We start from the raw sequence: 19916 nt of genomic DNA, 5'->3' as shown, positions 1-19916 counted from the left end.
CTCTTATCTATGGCAGTTATGATATCGTTTAGGACCTTGAGTGTGGCTGAGGTGCACCCATGACCAGCTCGGAAACCAGATTGCATAGCGGAGAAGGATAAGGTGGGATTCGAAATGGTCGGTGATCTGTTTGTTAACTTGGCTTTCGAAGACCTTAGAAAGGCAGGGTAGGATAGATATAGGCCTGTAGCAGTTTGGGTCTAGAGTGTCTCCCCCTTTGAAGAGGGGGATGACCACGGCAGCTTTCCAATCTTTGGGGATCTCAGACGATACAAAAGAGAGGTTGAACAGGCTAGTAATAGGGGTTGCAACAATTTTGGCAGATAATTTTAGAAAGAGAGGGTCTAGATTGTCTAGCCCGGCTGATTTGTAGGGGTCCAGGTTTTGCAGCTCTTTCAGAACATCAGCTATCTCGATTTGGGTGAAAGAGAAATGGGGAGGCTTGGGCTGTGGGGGTGCAGGGCTGTTGACCGGGGTAGGGGTAGCCAGGTGGAAAGCAAGGCCAGCTGTAGAAAAATGCTCTTATTCTCCATGGACTTTACAGTGTCCCAGAACTTTTTGGAGTTTGTGCTGCAGGATGAAAATTTCTGTTTGAAAAAGCTAGCCTTTGCTTTCCTAACTGCCTGTTTATATTTGTTCCTAACTTCCCTGAAAAGTTGCATATCGCGGGGGCTATTCGATGCTGATGCTGTACGCCACAGGATGTTTTTGTGCTGGTCAAGGGCAGTCAGGTCTGGAGTGAACCAAGGGCTATATCTGTTCCTGGTTCTACATTTTTATAATGGGGCATGCTTATTTAAGATGTAATAAAGAATAATCTACTGGGGTGTCTATTAATAATCTAGTGGTGTCTATTAATAATCTACTCGTGTCTATTAATAATCTACTGGTGTCTATTAATAAAATACTGGTGTCTTTTAATAATCTACAGGGGTGTCTATTAATAATCCACTGGTGTCTATTAATAATCCACTGGTGTGTCTATTAATAATCTAGTGGTGTCTATTAATAATCTACTGGTGTCTATTATTAAACTACTGGTGTCTTTTAATAATCTACTGGGGTGTCTATTAATAATCTATGGGTGTCTATTAATAATCCACTGGGTGTCTATTAATAATCTACTGGTGTCTATTAATAATCCACTGGGGTGTCTATTAATAATCCACTGGGGGTGTCTATTAATCATCTACTGGTGTCTATTCATAATCTACTGGTGTCTATTAATAATCCACTGGGGTGTCTATGAATAATCTACTGGTGTCTATTAATAATCTACTGGTGTCTATTAATGATCTACTGGGGTGTCTATAAATAATCTACTGGTGTCTATTAATAATCTACTGGGGTGTCTATTAATTATCCACTGGTGTATCTATTAATAATCTACTGGGGTGTATATTAATAATCCACTGGTGTGTGCATTACTAATCTACTGGGGTGTCTATTAATAATCTAGGGGTGTCTATTAATAATCTACTGGGCTGTCTATAAATAATCTGCTGGTGTCTATTAATAATCTACTGGTGTCTTTTAATGATCTACTGGGGTGTCTATTAATAATCTATTGGTGTCTATTAATAATCCACTGGTGTGTCTATTAATAATCTACTGGTGTCTTTTAGTGATCTACTGGGGTGTCTATTAATAATCCACTGGTGTCTTTTAATGATCTACTGGGGTGTCTGTTAATAATCTACTGGTGTGTCTATTAATAATATAGTGGTGTCTATTTATAATCTACTGGTGTCTTTTAATAATCCACTGGGGTGTCTGTTAATAATCTACTGGTGTCTTTTAGTAATCTACAGGGGCGTCTATTAATAATCCACTGGTGTCTATTAATAATCCACTGGTGTGTCTATTAATAATCCACTTTAAGCATACTCTCACCCAAACCCATTTATGCACAGTCACTTCAGCTATACATTCATGTATGTATGTACATACTACCTCAATTGGCCCGACCAACCAGTGCTCCCTGACATTGGCTAATCGGGCTATCTGCATTGTGTCCCGCCACCCACCCGCCAACCCCTCTTTTTACGCTACTGCTACTCTCTGTTCATCATATATGCATAGTCACTTTAACCATATCTACATCTACATACTACCTCAATCAGCCTGACTAACCGGTGTCTGTATGTAGCCTCGCTAACTTTTTAGCCTCGCTACTGTATATAGCATGTCTTTTTACTGTTGTTTTATTTCTTTACTTACCTATTGTTCACCTAATACCTTTTTTGCACTATTGGTTAGAGCCTGTAAGTAAGCATTTCACTGTAAGGTGTTGTATTCAGCGTACGTGTGTCTTTTCTCACCCTCTCTCTCTCCCACACTCTCTCTCTCTCCATTCCTCTCTTTCTCTCTCTCTTTCCCTCACCTTCTCTCTCCCCCTCTCTCTTCATCTCTTTCTCTCCCTCGCCATATCCCTCTCTGTCTCTCTCTCTCTTTCTCTCTCCTTCTTTCCCTCTCTTTCTCCCTCACCATCTCTCTCCGTCTCTCACTCTCACTCCCTCTCTCGCTCTTCCTCACCCTCCTTCTCTCTCTCTCTCACCCTCCCTCTCTCTCTCCCTCTCTTTCTCCCTCACCATCTCTCCCTCTGTCAATCTCTCTCTCTCTCTCTTCCTCACCCTCCCCCTCTCTCTCTCTCTCTCTCTCTCACCCTCCCTCTCTCTCTCTCCCTCCCTCCCTCACCCTCACCCTCTCACTCTCTGTCTCTCTGTCTCTCCCTCCCTCCCTCACCCTCCCGCTCTCTCTCTCTCTCTCTCTCTCTCTCTCTCTCTCTCTATCCCTATCTCTCTCACTCTCTCTCTCTCTTTCTCCCTCCCCCTTCTTCTCCCTCTCTCTCACCCTCCCCCTCTCTCTCTCTCACTCTTTTCTCCCTCACCATCTCTCTTCCTCTCTCCCTCTCTCTCTCTCTCTCTCTTCCTCACCCTCCTCTCTCCCTCACCCTCTCGCTCTCGCTCTCTCTCTCTGTCTCTCTCTCCCTCACCCTCCCTCTCTCTCTGTCTCTCTCTCCCTCCCTCACCCTCCCTCTCTCTCTTTCCCTCTCTCTCTCTCTGACTCACCCTCTCTCCCTCATTCCCTCTCACTCTTTCTGTCTGCAGGACTGGACCTACCCTTCATGATGATGCCCCACCCCCTGCTGCCCGTCGGCCTGCCTCCTGCGTCTGTTGCCATGGCAATGAACCAGATGAACCACCTGAACACCATTGCCAACATGGCCGCCGCAGCTCAGATGCACAGCCCCTTATCCAGAGGAGGAGCGTCTGTCATCAAGGTAAGAAAAAGGACTCATGTTCACAGACGTTCATCTTTTAGAGATATTCTCATTGTTTTGCGAGGCCGCTGTAGCAATTCACCCAACACTCTGAATACAAAGACTGTCACATTACCTGTAGGCTTTAAGCCATATACCTATGGTTTATTCCTCATTCATACCACCCATCTGTGAATGTATTTCAACAATGCTCACTACACCACTAGTGCTATTATAACAGAGTGTACAGATGTGACTTTCATCCCCCTTAAAATGGATGTTAAGCTGTGGCTATCATATTAGCACTGTTGAAGAGGGCTAGAATTCAGCTCTAGAGACTAGTAATGAGTATAATTCCACATAGAAAAGTATGTTAATATCGACATTAGATTCTTTCCTTCCATCTCCCCACGAGGCCAGAACAGAGAGGATGGGTAGACGTTTCCTACCAAGGGGGTTGGCAGACTGCTAGGGTAGTGTTGCTAGGGTAGTGTTTGTCACTGAGACTCACGGCTCATGTCGGAGACAGCCAGGGGCTTACCGTACAGCCAGGGGAAATAGCATTTACACAAATACACACAGAGAGACCAACACCCAGAGAGACAGACACACAGAGAGACCGACACCCAGAGAGACCGACACACAGAGAGACAGACACACAGAGAGACCGACACCCAGAGAGACCGACACACAGAGAGACCGAGACCCAGAGAGACAGACACACAGAGAGACAGACACCCAGAGAGACCGACACCCAGAGAAACAGACAGAGAGACAGACACCCAGAGAGACCGACACCCAGAGAGACAAACACCCAGAGAGACAGACACCCAGAGAGACAGACACCCAGAGAGACAGACACCCAGAGAGACCGACACCCAGAGAGACAAACACCCAGAGAGACAGACACCCAGAGAGACAGACACCCAGAGAGACCGACACCCAGAGAGACCGACACCCAGAGAGACAGACACACAGAGAGACCGACACCCAGAGAGACAGACACCCAGAGAGACAGACACCCAGAGAGACACCCAGAGAGACAGACACCCAGAGAGACAGACACCCAGAGAGACAGACACCCAGAGAGACAGACACCCAGGGAGACACACAGAGAGACAGACACCCAGAGAGACAGACGCCCAGAGAGACAGACGCCCAGAGAGACAGACACCCAGAGATACAGACATCTAGAGAGACAGACACCCAGAGAGACAGAGACCCAGACAGGCAGACACCCAGAGAGACAGACAGCCAGAGAAACAGACACCCAGAGACAGACACCCAGAGAGACAGACGCCCAGAGAGACAGACGCCCAGAGAGACCGACACACAGAGAGACAGACACCCAGAGAGACAGACACCCAGAGAGACAGACACCCAGAGAGACAGACACCCAGAGAGACCGACACCCAGAGAGACAGACACCCAGAGAGACAGACACCCAGAGAGACCGACACCCAGAGAGACCGACACCCAGAGAGACTGACACCCAGAAAGACAGACACCCAGACAGACAGACAGTACACATATTTTCTTAAATATTTTTAATATCCTACTGCTTTGCTATTCCAGCATCAGCTTGATCGATTAAGTGAATTAATTTCTACATAAATGTAGTATATTTGTTTTCAATCAGACACTAACACAGACTATTCAACTCACTTCTCAGACACAGCACCCTTCCTCTAGTGACCTGCTCCAGAGGGGCATGTATGTTGTCCATTTTTTGTGTCCTGCCCACAGAGTCCTAGTTTTCTGGGGGGGGCTAGGGCAGGCCATAGATCGCCTCTATTTAAATAGTACCACCCGGATTGCAGATGGCAGAGGGAGATTGCAGCGTCTGGTGCTGTTTACTTTTCCAGCATCCCCCTCACCCCGGCCTGTTTGCCTTACCCTACATAGATATCAGAGGAGAGGAGAGGAGAGTGGGAAGAGGGGACAGGAGAGAGGAGAGAGGGGAGAGGTAAGGAGAGAGGGGAGAGGAGAAGAGGGAAGGAGAGAAGGAAGAGGAGAGAGGTAAGGAGAGAGGGGAGAGGATGGGAGGAGAGAGGGGAGAGGAGAGGAGAGAGGGGAGAGGAGAGGATGGGAGGAGAGAGGGAAGAGGGAAGAGGAGAGGGGAGAGGAGTGGATGGGAGGAGAGAGGGAAGAGGAGAGGAGAGGAGAGTGGAGAGAGGGGAGAAGAGAGGAGAGGAGAGAGGAAAGGAGAGAGGGGAGAAGAGAGGAGAGAAGGGAGAGAAGAGGGGAGGAGAGAGGGCTTAATCTCCATTTGGATTGTCTGACATTAGGAGTGTTAGGGACGAAAGACCAGCAGATGTGAGGTGTCCACATGTGTTATAGCTAGCTATGTGTGTATTTGTTTATAAATGTGTGTGTGTGTGTGTGTTTATAAATGTGTGTGTGTGTGTGTGTGACTCTACTGAATTAACTCTTTATCAGTCTGACCCTCGGTCTCTGTGGCAGGAGTGTGTCCAGGACAGCCCTTCTCCAGCCCCCTCCATGGAGGAAGGTCTTCGCCCGGGCTCCCAGCCCTCCTCACACCCCAGCAGCAGTGCCTCCAGCTCCCCCGCCCCGCACCAACACACCCCCGACCGCTTGGGTGAGACACAAGCATATCTTTCTTTCTCCAGTCTCTCTGCCTCTCCTCCTCTCTATATCTCTCTGTGTCTCTCTGTATGCCTGTCTCTCTGTCTCTCTGCCTCTCCTCCTCTCTATATCTCTCTGTGTCTCTCTGTATGCCTGTCTCTCTGTCTCTGCCTCTACTCCTCTCTATATCTCTCTGTGTCTCTCTGTATGCCTGTCTCTCTGCCTCTCCTCCTCTCTATATCTCTCTGTGTCTCTCTGTATGCCTGTCTCTCTGTCTCTCGGCCTCTCCTCCTCTCTATATCTCTCTGTGTCTCTCTGTATGCCTGTCTCTCTGCCTCTCCTCCTCTCTATATCTCTCTGTGTCTCTCTGTATGCCTGTCTTTCTGCCTCTCCTCCTCTCTATATATTTCTGTGTCTCTCTGTATGCCTGTCTCTCTGTCTCTCTGCCTCTCCTCCTCTCTATATCTCTCTGTGTCTCTCGGTATGCCTCTCTCTCTCTCTCTCTCTCTCTCTCTCTCTCTCTCTCTCTCTCTCTCACTTTCCCTCTCTCTCTCTCTCTCTCTCTCTCTCTCTCTCTCTCTCTCTCTCTCTCACTTTCCCTCTCTCTCTCTTCTCTCTCTCTCACTCTCCCACATTCTCTCTAGACCGTTGTTTGTAAATAAATAAACTGTATAAACAGGCCAAGACGGACATCTGCATATAAACATGTTGTTCACTGACTTCACTGTTTGTTTGTGTAGTGATGAATCCTGTTGATGGAGACCTTGGGGACAGAGAGGCTGGAATCAACATGAAAAACATGTTCAAAGAGAAAGGTATCTGTATGCTTGTTTGTGTGTGTGTGTGTGTGTGTGTGTGTGTGTGTGTGTGTGTGTGTGTGTGTGTGTGTGTGTGTGTGTGTGTGTGTGTGTGTGTGTGTGTGTGTGTGTGTGTGTGTGTGTGTGTGTGTGTGTGTGTGTGTGTGTGAGAGAGAGAAAGAAAGAAAGAAAGAAAGAAAGAAAGAAAGAAAGAAAGAAAGAAAGAAAGAAAGAAAGAAAGAAAGAAAGAAAGAAAGAAAGAAAGAAAGAAAGAAAGAGAGAGAAAAACAGAGCATATTGTTAAGGAGTGTAGTAAAGCCCTCCTTGTTATCGTGGTTAGTGTTACCAGGTTTGATAAAGCCCTCCTTGTTATCGTGGTTAGTGTCGCCAGGCTTGATAAAGCCCTCCCTGTTATCGTGGTTAGTGTTACCAGGTTTGATAAAGCCCTCCCTGTTATCGTGGTTAGTGTTACCAGGTTTGATAAAGCCCTCCCTGTTATCGTGGTTAGTGTTACCAGGCTTGATAAAGCCCTCCCTGTTATCGTGGTTAGTGTTACCAGGCTTGATAAAGCCCTCCCTGTTATCGTGGTTAGTGAATCTGATAGTCTGATGAGAAACAAGGATCTAAATCCACATTGAGAGAATCAATGTGTTGTCTGGACAACACAACCCAGCGTGTCGCTGAGACTTACTTGGGTCAGAATGACGGTCACACTCAGCCGGTGGCAGCGTGCGGAGCGCCATGGGAACATCAAGGACCAGGGTTAAGTAGTGTCTAGATGCAGTGCCCAGCACCATGGTTACTGTGGTCATTACACATTACACAGCCAAGTCGAGATGTGTCTTCCTACCGGACCATTCATCTGAATCACAGCATTTTACTAGTTGTCCCCCAACTACCCGCTCCTTTGTTATGCAACAAGTTCCTATTATTAGTAACGTGGCACAGTAACCCCCAAGCATCCATCTCTATCAGGGGGAATTAGGCTGGAGGGAGGCCCAGGTAGGAACCTCGGAGGGGGGCTGGCTAACAGGGGGAGAGTGATCTCCTGTGAGTTCAGGCCAAAAGAGGCCTGTGTGTGTGTGTGTGTGTGTGTGTGTGTGTGTGTGTGTGTGTGTGTGTGTGTGTGTGTGTGTGTGTGTGTGTGTGTGTGTGTGTGTGTGTGTGTGTGTGTGTGTGTGTGTGTGTGTGTGTGTGTCTGTGTGTGTGTGTGTGTGTGTGTGTGCATGTGTGCGCACGTGCGTGTGTGTGCGTGTAGGGGCTGTGGTTTCTGTGTGCATGTTTGATACAAACAGGATGTGTCTTACACTAAATACATGTGTCAAAGACATTCCCCTGAGAGCCTCTTTGGGGGTGAGCTCCTGTTCTGTATTTAGTCTCTGTAACAGTACTGTGGATGAACACAGTGTTACCGTCATTTCCTGATCACTGTGAAAGCATCCCTGTTCTGTATTTAGTCTCTGTAACAGTACTGTGGATGAACACAGTGTTACCGTCATTTCCTGATCACTGTGAAAGCATCCCTGTTCTGTATTTAGTCTCTGTAACAGTACTGTGGATGAACACAGTGTTACCGTCATTTCCTGATCACTGTGAAAGCATCCCAGCTACATCAGTAACAGAGGCCACCTTCACAAGCACATCCAGACGAGCTCATTATGGAAATGTACACCCATTCTTCGTCTCATTGGAACCACTCTCTATCAGCGTCATGGACAGTCCGTCTTAATTAATCACTTAATTAGGGCCTTAATTGAACATCTACGAAGCGCTTATTTACTAGACTGGGAGTGAAGTGCTTGTGGTTAGGGTGTGAGTCTCAGCGGCCCGACGCATGCAAACACACACACACACACACACACACACACACACACACACACACACACACACACACACACACACACACACACACACACACACACACACACAAACGTTGTATCACGGGCCAACACAGGGTGTGTGTCAGCATGTATCAGTGTGTGTTTGCATGTTTGCGTGGCTGTGTGTGTGTGTGTGTGTGTGTGTGTGTGTGTGTGTGTGTGTGTGTGTGTGTGTGTGTGTGTGTGTGTGTGTGTGTGTGTGTGTGTGTGTGTGTGTGTGTGTGTGTGTGTGACAGTTTGTGTGCCTGCTGCTGTACTGTGGGTCTGGGAACCGGCAGATGGAAAGATCTAATGCACAGCACACACTACCGCCTTGAGACAGAGAAAAGATACCCCCGGGCACCTTTAAAGAAATTCAGCCGCACCTGGCCTGTGAGCATATTTTATTAATGTGTCTGGAATATAATCCACCCCAAACACCCCCATTATCCTCCTCCCCCTACTCCTCCCCCTCCCCCTACTCCTCCTCCTCCCCCTCCTTTTCCTCCTCCTCCCCCTCCTTTTACTCCTCCTCCCCCTCCTCCTCACCCCACTGTTATTGTTTGGTTGAGAGCCGGCCTGTGATTTTCCAAAGGGGGGAGAAGAGAAAGAAGGAAGAAGAAAAGAGAGAAGAACTTGTAATATCTGTGGATGTAGGTCTGTGACAGACAGAGGGGCTCCGGGATCAGGCAGGGAGACACACTCTCTCTCTCTCTCCCTCCCTCCCTCTTTCCATCTCTCTCTCTTGCTATCTCTTGCACTTTCTGTCTTGCTCTCTTTCTCCTTCTCTGTCTCTCTCTTGCTCTCTCTGTCTCTCTGTCTCTCTCTCTCCTTCTCACTCAGTGCAGGCTGAGAGTGTTTTGTAGTTAAGAGGGTGTGAAAGGGCTCTGTCACTTATTTTCTTGATTCTCTCCTGGGTGTTTTCTTTCCATTTTTGGAGGGTTAACGCACTGTTAGTTTAGCAGTACCCACTTTTTTTTCAAAGTTAGGGACGAAGAGGACATAGTTTTACTTTCCTGGGGTTTTGAATGGTGTGGTGTGCGCGATGAATACATTTGGTGGGTAGGCTGATTGCTAGTGGAATATGTGCTGGTATGCTGGTGCCGATTTCTACTCTTTCAACTCCTTCAACTAGGGTGGCGAATCTGCCTCCGTTTATTACGGATGATCATATCCGGAAAGAGCTGAGTCGGTTTGGTAGGCTTGCTAACGGTTTTCGTATACTGTCAGCAGGTTTTCAGGCAGATGCCGTTAAGCATGTAGTTTCGTTCTGGAGGCAAGTGTTCATGTTTCTGAATAACAATGAGCAACAGTTAAATGTGCATTTTAAAGTGAGGCATGGGGAGGGGCTCTATGCAGGGTTTTCCAGCACAGACAGTCTACGGTGTTTTGAGTGTGGGGATTTGGGTCATAAGAACTTTACGTGCCCACATAAAGGCCATAGACAAGGTGAGGTTACCAGCACCAGTGGGGGAAATCAAGGTCAACAAGCAGGTGGCCATGAGACGCAGGCAGCTGAGACTGGGCCTAGTCATGCTATGGATGGTGGTGTAGATGAGGCTGGGTCTAGTCATGCTATGGATGGTGGTGTAGCTGAGGCTGGGTCTAGTCATGCTATGGATGGTGGTGTAGCTGAGGCTGGGTCTAGTCATGCTATAGATGGTGGTGTAGCGGAGGCTGGGTCTAGTCATGCTATGGATGGTGCTGTAACTGAGGCTGGGTCTAGTCAGGTTATGGATGGTGGTGTAGATGAGGCTGGGTCTAGTCATGCTCTGGATGGTGGTGTAGCTGAGGCTGGGTCTAGTCATGCTATAGATGGTGGTGTAGCTGAGGCTGGGTCTAGTCAGGCTATGGATGGTGGTGTAGCTGAGGCTGGGTCTAGTCAGGTTATAGATGGTGGTGTAGATGAGGCTGGGTCTAGTCATGCTATGGATGGTGGTGTAGCTGAGGCTGGGTCTAGTTATGCAATGGATGGTGGTGTAGCAGAGGCTGGGTCTAGTCATGCTATGGATGGTGGTGTAGCTGAGGCTGGGTCTAGTCAGGCTATGGATGGTGGTGTAGATGAGGCTGGGTCTAGTCATGCTATGGATGGTGGTGTAGATGAGACTGGGTCTAGTCATGCTATGGATGGTGGTGTAGATGAGGCTGGGTCTAGTCAGGCTATGGATGGTGGTGTAGATGAGGCTGGGTCTAGTCAGGTTATGGATGGTGGTGTAGATGAGGCTGGGTCTAGTCAGGTTATATATGGTGGTGTAGCTGAGCCTGGGTCGAGTCATGCTATGGATGGTGTTGTAGATGAGGCTGGGTCTAGTCAGGCTATGGATGGTGGTGTAGATGAGGCTGGGTCTAGTCAGGTTATGGATGGTGGTGTAGATGAGGCTGGGTCTAGTTATGCTATGGATGGTGGTGTAGCTGAGGCTGGGTCTAGTCATGCTATAGATGGTGGTGTAGCTGAGGCTGGGTCTAGTCATGCTATGGATGGTGGTGTAGATGAGGCTGGGTCTAGTCAGGTTATAGATGGTGGTGTAGCTGAGCCTGGGTCGAGTCATGCTATGGATGGTGGTGTAGATGAGGCTGGGTATAGTCATGCTATAGAGGGTGGTGTAGATGTGGCTGGGTCTAGTCAGGCTATGGATGGTGGTGTAGCTGAGGCTGGGTCTTGTCATGCTATGGATGGTGGTGTAGACGTGGCTGGGTCTAGTCAGGCTATAGATGGTGCTGTAACTAAGGCTGGGTCTAGTCAGGTTATGGATGGTGGTGTAGATGAGGCTGGGTCTGGTCATGCTATAGATGGTGCTGTAACTGAGGCTGGGTCTTGTCATGCTATAGATGGTGGTGTAGCTGAGGCTGGGTCTAGTCATGCTATAGATGGTGGTGTAGCTGAGGCTGGGTCTAGTCAGGCTATGGATGGTGGTGTGGCAGAGGCTGGGTCTAGTCATGCTACAGATGGTGCTGTAACTGAGGCTGGGTCTTGTCATGCTATGGATGGGGGTGTAGCTGAGGCTGGGTCTAGTCATGCTATGGATGGGGGTGTAGCTGAGGCTGGGTCTAGTCATGCTATGGATGGTGGTGTAGATGAGGCTGGGTCTAGTCATGCTATGGATGGTGGTGTAGCTGAGGCTGGGTCTAGTTATGCTATGGATGGTGGTGTAGCAGAGGCTGGGTCTAGTCATGCTATGGATGGTGGTGTAGCTGAGGCTGGGTCTAGTCATGCTATGGATGGTGGTGTAGATGAGGCTGGGTCTAGTCAGGTTATGGATGGTGGTGTAGATGAGGCTGGGTCTAGTTATGCTATGGATGGTGGTGTAGATGAGGCTGGGTCTAGTCAGGTTATGGATGGTGGTGTAGATGAGGCTGGGTCTAGTTATGCTATGGATGGTGGTGTAGCTGAGGCTGGGTCTCGTCATGCTACAGATGGTGGTGTAGATGAGGCTGGGTCTAGTTATGCTATGGATGGTGGTGTAGATGAGGCTGGGTCTAGTCAGGCTATGGATGGTGGTGTAGCTGAGGCTGGGTCTTGTCATGCTATGGATGGTGGTGTAGCTGAGGCTGGGTCTAGTCAGGTTATGGATGGTGGTGTAGATGAGGCTGGGTCTAGTTATGCTATGGATGGTGGTGTAGCTGAGGCTGGATCTAGTCATGCTATGGATGGTGGTGTGGCAGAGGCTGGGTCTAGTCATGCTATGGATGGTGGTGTAGCTGAGGCTGGGTCTAGTCATGCTATGGATGGTGGTGTGGCAGAGGCTGGGTCTAGTCATGCTATGGATGGTGGTGTAGCTGAGGCTGGGCCTAGTCATGCTATGGATGGTGGTGTAGCTGAGGCTGGGTCTAGTCATGCTATAGATGGTGGTGTAGCTGAGGCTGGGTCTAGTCAGGTTATGGATGGTGGTGTAGATGAGGCTGGGTCTAGTCATGCTATGGATGGTGGTGTAGCTGAGGCTGGGTCTAGTCATGCTATAGATGGTGGTGTAGCTGAGGCTGGGCCTAGTCAGGTTATGCTAGTGGATGAGCAGAGTATAGTGGGGAAGGGCAAGTGGCTAGGGGTGGTGGAGGAGGGTGTCAAGAGGGAAAGGAAAAAGGGGAAAGGAGGTGGGAGGGGAGAAGCTGGTGTGGTCAAAGGCACTAAGGAACCTTTCCCTTTTGCTGGGGGGGTAGGCCCCGACTAGCGAGAAAGGGCAGGTAGTCAGGATGGGAGATGGAGATGAGGAGGAAGGTGAGTCTGAGGAAGAGGGCGATGAGGAGGCTTTCTTTTCAGACTCTTCCTCAATGGGTTCAGAGCTGACAGCCAGTCAGGCAGAGGAGTCAAAGTAAATGGTGAGGGAACTGTCAAGGTTCCTGAATGAGACTAAAAGGAAAAAGGTTCATCTTGAAGCTTATTTTGCGATCCGGGAAAGTTTGTAAGATCAGTACAACATGCTATGAAAAATGAGTGGCATGGTGTCCTCTCACCCAGGAAACATTTTAGGTTGAGGAAGTGGGTCACAACCGTGCGTAACGGTCTACCTTCAGATGCTGAGTAGTTTTTATGTGGAACTGGGGCTTTTTGAGCTTTGCTATTGGTCTCTTTCTTTGCTGGCTTTTCTCCCACTTCTTATGGAGACTCTTCGCGTTAGACTCGCTTAAAACTTTTTAGGGCTAGGCGTCCCATCAGCGGGAAACCTGTCGACAACATCCAGTGAAATTGGAGGGCGCGCAATTCAAATAACTAATCATAATATTAAACATTTATGAACATACAAGTATCTTATATCGGTTAAAAGCTTAAATTATTGTTAATCTAACCGCATTGTCCGATTTACAATAGGCGTTTACAGCGAAAGCATACCATGTGATTGTTTGAGGACGGCGCCCCACATCAACATATTTTTCAACCAGCACAGGCTTCAGAAAATCACAAATAGCGATTAAATAATCACTTACTTTTTGAAAATCTTCATCTGTTTGCAATCCCAAGGGTCCCAGCTACAACATTCATGGTCGTTTTGTTAGATAAAATCCTTCTTTATATCCCAAAAGGTCTGTTTAGTTGGCGCCATCGATTTCAGTAATCCACTCGTTCAACATGCAGACAAAGGAATCCAAGTCAAACTACGTTTAATCCTCAGGTACCCTAAAATGTAATTAAACTATAATATTTCATACGGAAGGAAGTATGTTCAATAGAAAAGTAAAATTAGCAAGTGTGTGTCCTCTTCGTCGCGTGCCCTCAAACTGATTTCCAACTGTGACTCCCGGTACCAAAACTCAAAATTCTTCGTTTTGGAAGAAACAAGCCTGAAACCTTGAACAAAGACTGTTGACATCTAGTGGAAGCCATAGGAATTGCAGTCTGGGAGCTGGAATTGCATAGGACCCATAGCTTTCCATTGAAAGAGCATGGGATCTCAAAAAAATATATTCCGGTTGGTTTTTCTTTGGATTTTCGGCTACCATATCAATTGTGTTATAGTCTCATACATTATTTTAACATTTCTACAAACTTCAAAGCGTTTTATTTCCTATGATACCAATTCTATGCATATTCTGTCTTCTGGGCCTGAGTAACAGGCAGTTTACTTTGGGCACGTCAGTCAGGTGGAAATTGAGAAAAAAGGACCCTAGCCTATAAATGGCACCAGAGATGCGAGAAAGAGGAGTCTTTTGGGTGAATATGTAAAACAAAAGAAAGTACTTGTTTCTGCAGGAGATGTGATGTATGAAGTTGTTTGGGGGCTCTGGAGGAAGGGGGCAAGTGTGCTGAGCCATGGAACAAATGTTAGTGCAGGGGTGGCAGTCCTTTTTGCACCAGGTCTGGCCGTAAAAATTGGCTCCTCAAAGGAGGTGTGTAAACTGCTTGTAGTAAAAGCAGAAATTAACAACAGGGGTTTTGCCCTTATAAATGTGCATGTGCCTAACACAGGGAGAGAGGTGTCTTAGACAGGAACTCTCACAGGTAGCGCCTGAGGAGACGCTGGTGGTCGGCGGAGACTGGAACTGAACGATGGATTTTACGAAAGATATAAATGGGGAGGAGCCTCATTCAGGCTCAGTGGAGGTGTTAAGAGACATCATTAGTCAGTCTGACCTAGTGGATGTTTGGAGAACTAGACATCCCAACACAAGACAGTATACATGGGTGAAGGTCTTTGGGGCTAGGGTAAGTGCAGCCAGACAAGATTGGATTTACATGTCCAGAAATCAGAGCAATAGGCTGTTGGGCGCTACCATTCTCCCGGTGGGCTTTTGGATCATCACATAACCATGGCTCGGCTGTCTATTTCACCAGGGCCTCGACAGGCATCCTATTGGAAGTTTAATGTAAAGTTCTTACAAGATGCCACTTCTTGCTCAGGTTTCTAGACTTTTTGGGAAAGATGGGGGCAGCGAAGAGATGAGTATGAGTCGCTGAGTCAATGGTGGGATGTGGGAAAAGTCAAAATTCTGCTTTTCTGTCAACAGTATACAGCTCTCTCATCCTCAGAGGCTAGGAGAGTCGTGGGGGAACTCGAGTGTAGTATCAATAAAGTGGAGGTAGAGCTGGTGGGGCAAGGCAATGTAGGCCTCCAGGCTAATTTAGCTGAATTATGTAAGGAGCTGGGCAGTTTTTTCCAGGTTAAAGCAAAGGGAGCACCTGTAAGACCTAGGTTCTCCATGCTCAAGGAGATGGATGCTCCCAGCTCCTTCTCCTTTGGTTTGGAAAGACAGAGTGGTGAAGCCAAGGAAATGCATTGTCTGCGGCTGTCGGATGAGCGGGGGACCTCTGTGGTGGGGGAGATGCATGAGCGGACTGTGGAGGTTTATACGGAGTTGTATAGGGCAGAACTGTGTGATCCTATGTGTGCTCAGGTTTTGTTTGCAGAACTCCCTAAGCTCTCTCTGGCACAGAGGAATGAAATGGACATTCCCCTTTTGTACCATGAACTGGCAGAGGCCATAACCCAGATGTCCCCCGGCCGTGCACCGGGGGTCGATGGACTCCGAGTGGAGATTTATAAAACATTCTGGGGAATAATTGGACTGGACTTCTTTTGCGTGTTGCGTGAGTGCATCAGGGGAAGGAGAGTTGCTAATGAGCTGCCGTCAGGCGGCTCTGACTCTCCTGCCCATTAAAGGGGACTTGTGTGAACTTAAGTACTGGAGGCCTGTGGCATTGCTCTGTGCGGACTACAAAATATTTGCCAAGGTCCTCGTATAACAGACTGAACTCCCATCTGGACTATAGTACACAAGGACTGGACATATTGTGTACTGGGACGCTCAATCACGGAAAACATGTTCTTAATCAGGGACATGTTGGACTTGTCGAGAGTTTCTAATGTGAACTTTGGACTGGTCTTTTGATAGAGTGGACCATGTGTATCTGTTTAATGGGATGTCTGTGTTTGGGTTTGGGGAAATGTTTTTGACTTGTGTGAAGATGTTGTATGCTGGGGCATCATGTATGGTCAAGGAGGGAGGGGGGCTGAGTAGGCCAGTCTGGGTGAGACGGGGCATTAGATAAGGATGCCCTCTATCGGGGCAGTTATATACACTAGCCATTGAAATTTTTGGGCCTCCTACGCAGGAGACTGCAGGGATTGTGTTGACAGGCATAGCAGTGTCGGTGTATGCAGATGACATTTCTGTGATGGTCAGGGATGGGTAGGATGTGCAGGCACTAGAGACTAGTCTGAAGGTGTACGAGGGAGCTTCGTCAGCTATGGTGAACTGGGGCAAGAGCAAAGCTCTGTTATGTGGGGCATGGAGGGATATAGGGCCCCCCTCTGCTTCCAGGGGGTTGGCAGTGGGGTTGTGAAGGGCTTAACATTTTGGGGGTGTACCTGGGCTCGGAGAGGTGGGTCAGGAAGAACTGGGAGGGGCTGTCACAGGCAGTGGTGTCAAGACTGGCCAGGTAGAGGTGGCTCCTGTCCCAAGTGTCATATAGAGGGAGGGTGCTGATAATCAAAAACCTGGCGGCATCCTCCCTATGGCATAAACTGGCTGTCCTCAACCCCCCCCCGCCGGTCTGCTCGCAGACCTGCAACGCAAGCTGGTGGATTTTTTCTGGTTGGGCCATCACTGGCTGAGGGCGGCAGTGTTGTTCATGTCCGTCCATAAAGGAGGACAGGGGCTGGTGGAATTGGAGAGCAGGGTGGCTGCATTCCGACTAAAGGCGGCGCAGAGACTGCTGTACCATACTGATGTTGGCTGGAGGGAACCAGCATGCGCATTGCTGAGGAGAGCTGGCGGATTCGGATTGGATCGGCACTTGTTCTTGGGGCGGCAGGTAGCCTAGTGGTTAGTGCGTTGGGCCAGTAACCGAAAGGTTGCTGGATCAAATCCCTGAGCTGATGAGGTAAAAATCTGTCGTTCTGCCCCTGAGCAAGGCAGTTAACCCACGGTTCCCTGGTAGTCTGTCATTGTAAATAAGAATTTGTTCTTAACTGACTTGCCTAGTTAAATTTAACCAAAAAATAGTTAATGAGGCTGGAGAGGCTGAGTACAGCTAAGGCCGACACGACAAGGGGGTATGGAGCCTGGGCTGTGGGTGTGGGAGGAGCCTATCTTCCATAATCCAGCCATCCTTTTGAGATCGGTTCAGTCGGCCACCCTGCAGAAGCGACTGATGGCACCGGGTTTACTAAGGCTGGGTGACCTGCGGCTGCTGGGGGAGGGGGATGGAAATCCCCGGAAGTACTGGCACAACAAACAGGACTAACATCTCTTAGGCTGCTGGAGAGATTCCTGGAGGAGGTCCAGGAGGCACTGTCTGAGCCGGTAAGGGGGGTGTTTGAGCTGCCAAAGGGGGAGGGCCACCAATGTTTTTGCCGCTGCAGGTGAAAGGAGACTGGGGACTGGCAAGGGGGTCTAGAGGATTTGTTGGACTCCGAGCCTGGGGGAGTTTGTGTGTGGGAGGTAAAGCTTTCTACAACCTCTGCATTAAGGTTAGGAACATTAGGAGCCTAACAGGAGTGAAGCCACATCAGTGGCAGGAGCTATGTAGGGCGGAGCGTATGGTGGGTTTTAGATGGAGGGGGCTCTACAAACCCCCAGTACCAAAGAGGCCAGGGGACCTCCAGTGGAGTGTTCGACATGGAGCCCTGGCCACTAAAAGCTGGTTGGCACAGGTTGACCCAGGAGTCGGACAGGGGTGTCCTTTCTGTGTCATGAGTGAAACAGTGCATCATGTGTTTTCTGTGTGCACCAGGTTAATGCCATTAATGTCTCTGTTGGAATGTCTGTGTGAGAGGTTGGGGGTGGAGTTTACTGTCGGGGTGTTTATAATGGGGTACAGGTATTCGAATAAGGAAAAGGCCAAATGTGTGTTGTTGAATTGTTTGTCTGCTCAGGCTAAGTTGGCTATTTGGCTAACAAGGAGGAACAGGGTCAAAGGTGGGGGGATGAAGACCCTTTACTATTATTTAATGGGAAGGTCTCGGGGCGCCTCTGGGTGTAATATGAGTTCTATAAATTGCTAAAAAGTGTGGAGATATTTCAGGAGATATGCTGTGTCAGGAATGCCGTCTGTACAGCTGGGGAAAATAGGCTGGATATACGGTTGTAGAAGTCGTGAGGTTTTGGTAATTGTGACGTGTGATGTTGTTTTGTATCGTGGGGTAGAGGGCAAGGTGAGTATGCAGCACCGTGGACATTTGTTGTTTAAAGGGGGTGGGGGGATGGGGGGGGGTGGTGGTGGTGAGGTTTTAAGAAATGAGGATGTATCATTAAAGAAAAACAAAAAGTAAAAGTCTCTCTAACTCTCTCTCTATACTTCTCTCTCCCACTCTCCATATCTCTCTCACTCTCTCTCTCTCCTTCTCTACTTCTCTCTCTCTCTCTCTCTCTCTCTCTCTCTCTCTCACCACTCTTTGTGGAGCTGACTGTGGACACTGTGTGGAGACATTCAAGCACACTGTCTCGCAAATTGTATTAGTCTTTTACAGTCTTTCCCAATTGTTAACATATGTTTTCTGAAACTAAATCTCAGGTACTCAAAACTCTAACAACAAAACAGTTAGCCAATTTTCCCTAATCTCACAGACATCTTGCAAAATGAAACACAGCAATCAAAATCATGTACTCCCTGCTCAAAATGAAACTCTGCCTACAAATGAGACACACACACACACATCAAATGAATCTAACTTTGTGACAACCGAGATCACACTGATGTGACCTATTCAAAACACTACTATCAGGGAATAAGAGCTAAACTACTTCTATGCTCGCTTCGAGACAAATAACACTGAAACATGCATGAGAGCACCAGCTGTTCTGGACGACTGTGTGATCACGCTCTCCGCAACCGATGTGAGCAACACCTTTAAACTTTAAACAGGTCAACATTCACAAGACCACAGGGCCAGATGGATTACCAGGATGTGTACTGCAAGCATGCGCTGACCAACTGGCAAGTGTCTTCACTGACATTTTCAACCTCTCCCTGTCTGAGTCTGTAATACCAACATGTTTTAAGCAGACCACCATAGTCCCTGTGCCCTAGAACACTAAGATAACCTGCCTAAATCACTACCGACCCGTAGCACTTACATCTGTAGCCATGAAGTGCTTTGAAAGGCTGGTCATGGCTCACATCAACACCATTTTCCCAGAAACTCTAGACCCATTACAATTTGCATACTGCCCTAACAGATCCACAGATGATGCAATCTCTATTGCACTCCACAATGCCTTTTCCCACCTAGACAACAAGAACACCTATGTGAGAATGCTATTCATTGACTACAGCTTAGTTTTCAACACCATATTGCCCTAAAAAGGTCATCAATAAGCTAAGGACCCTGGCACTAAACACCTCCCTCTGCAACTGGGTCCTGGACTTCCTGACGGGCCGCCCCCAGGTGGTAAGGGTAGGTAACAACAGATCCGCAAGTTGTTCCTCAACACAGGGGCCCCTCAGGGGTGCGTGCTCAGTCCCCTCCTGTACTCCCTGTTCACTCATGACTGCACGGCCAGGCATGACACCAACACCATCATTAAGTTTGTCGATGACACAACAGTGGTAGGCCTGATCACCGACAACAACGAGACAGCCTATAGGAAGGAGGTCAGAGAACTGGCCGTGTGGTGCCAGGACAACAACCTCTCCCTCAACGTGATCAAGACAAAGGAGATGATTGTGGACTACAGGAAAAAGAGGAACGAGCTCACCCCCATTCTCATCGATGGGGCTGTAGTGAAGCAGGTTGAGAGCTTCAAGTTCCTTGGTGTCCACATCATCAACACACTAGCATGGTCCAATCACACCAAGACAGTCGTGAAGAGGGCACAACAAAACCTATTCCTCCTCATGAGACTGAAAAGATTTGGCATGGGTCCTCAGATCCTCAAAAGGTTCTACAGCTGCACCATCGAGAACATCCTGACTGGTTGCATCACTGCCTGTTATAGTAACTGCTCGGCCTCCGACCGCAAGGCACTACAGAGGGTTGT

At 48.3% G+C, this 19916-nt stretch overlaps 1 protein-coding gene across 12 annotated transcripts in view; it reads left to right on the top strand.

The window, feature by feature from the left end:
- The window catches only part of LOC106592083 (dachshund homolog 2), a 312801-nt gene that overhangs the window by 235614 nt on the left and 57271 nt on the right, over nt 1-19916 (top strand). For 7 of the 12 annotated variants that reach the window (XM_045690135.1, XM_045690136.1, XM_045690131.1 and 4 more), the window contains 3 exons: nt 3111-3283; nt 5702-5861; nt 6589-6663. In XM_045690135.1, coding sequence (XP_045546091.1) covers nt 3111-3283; nt 5702-5861; nt 6589-6663 — 408 coding nt within the window. The remainder of the gene's footprint in view (nt 1-3110; nt 3284-5701; nt 5862-6588; nt 6664-19916) is intronic. The other 5 variants (XM_045690137.1, XM_045690138.1, XM_045690134.1 and 2 more) reach the window with 1 other exon arrangement.

This window comes from Salmo salar, chromosome ssa11 (genome assembly GCF_905237065.1).
Source record: "Salmo salar chromosome ssa11, Ssal_v3.1, whole genome shotgun sequence".
Lineage (NCBI taxonomy): Eukaryota > Metazoa > Chordata > Actinopteri > Salmoniformes > Salmonidae > Salmo > Salmo salar.
This window is presented reverse-complemented; position numbering and strand designations above follow the sequence as displayed.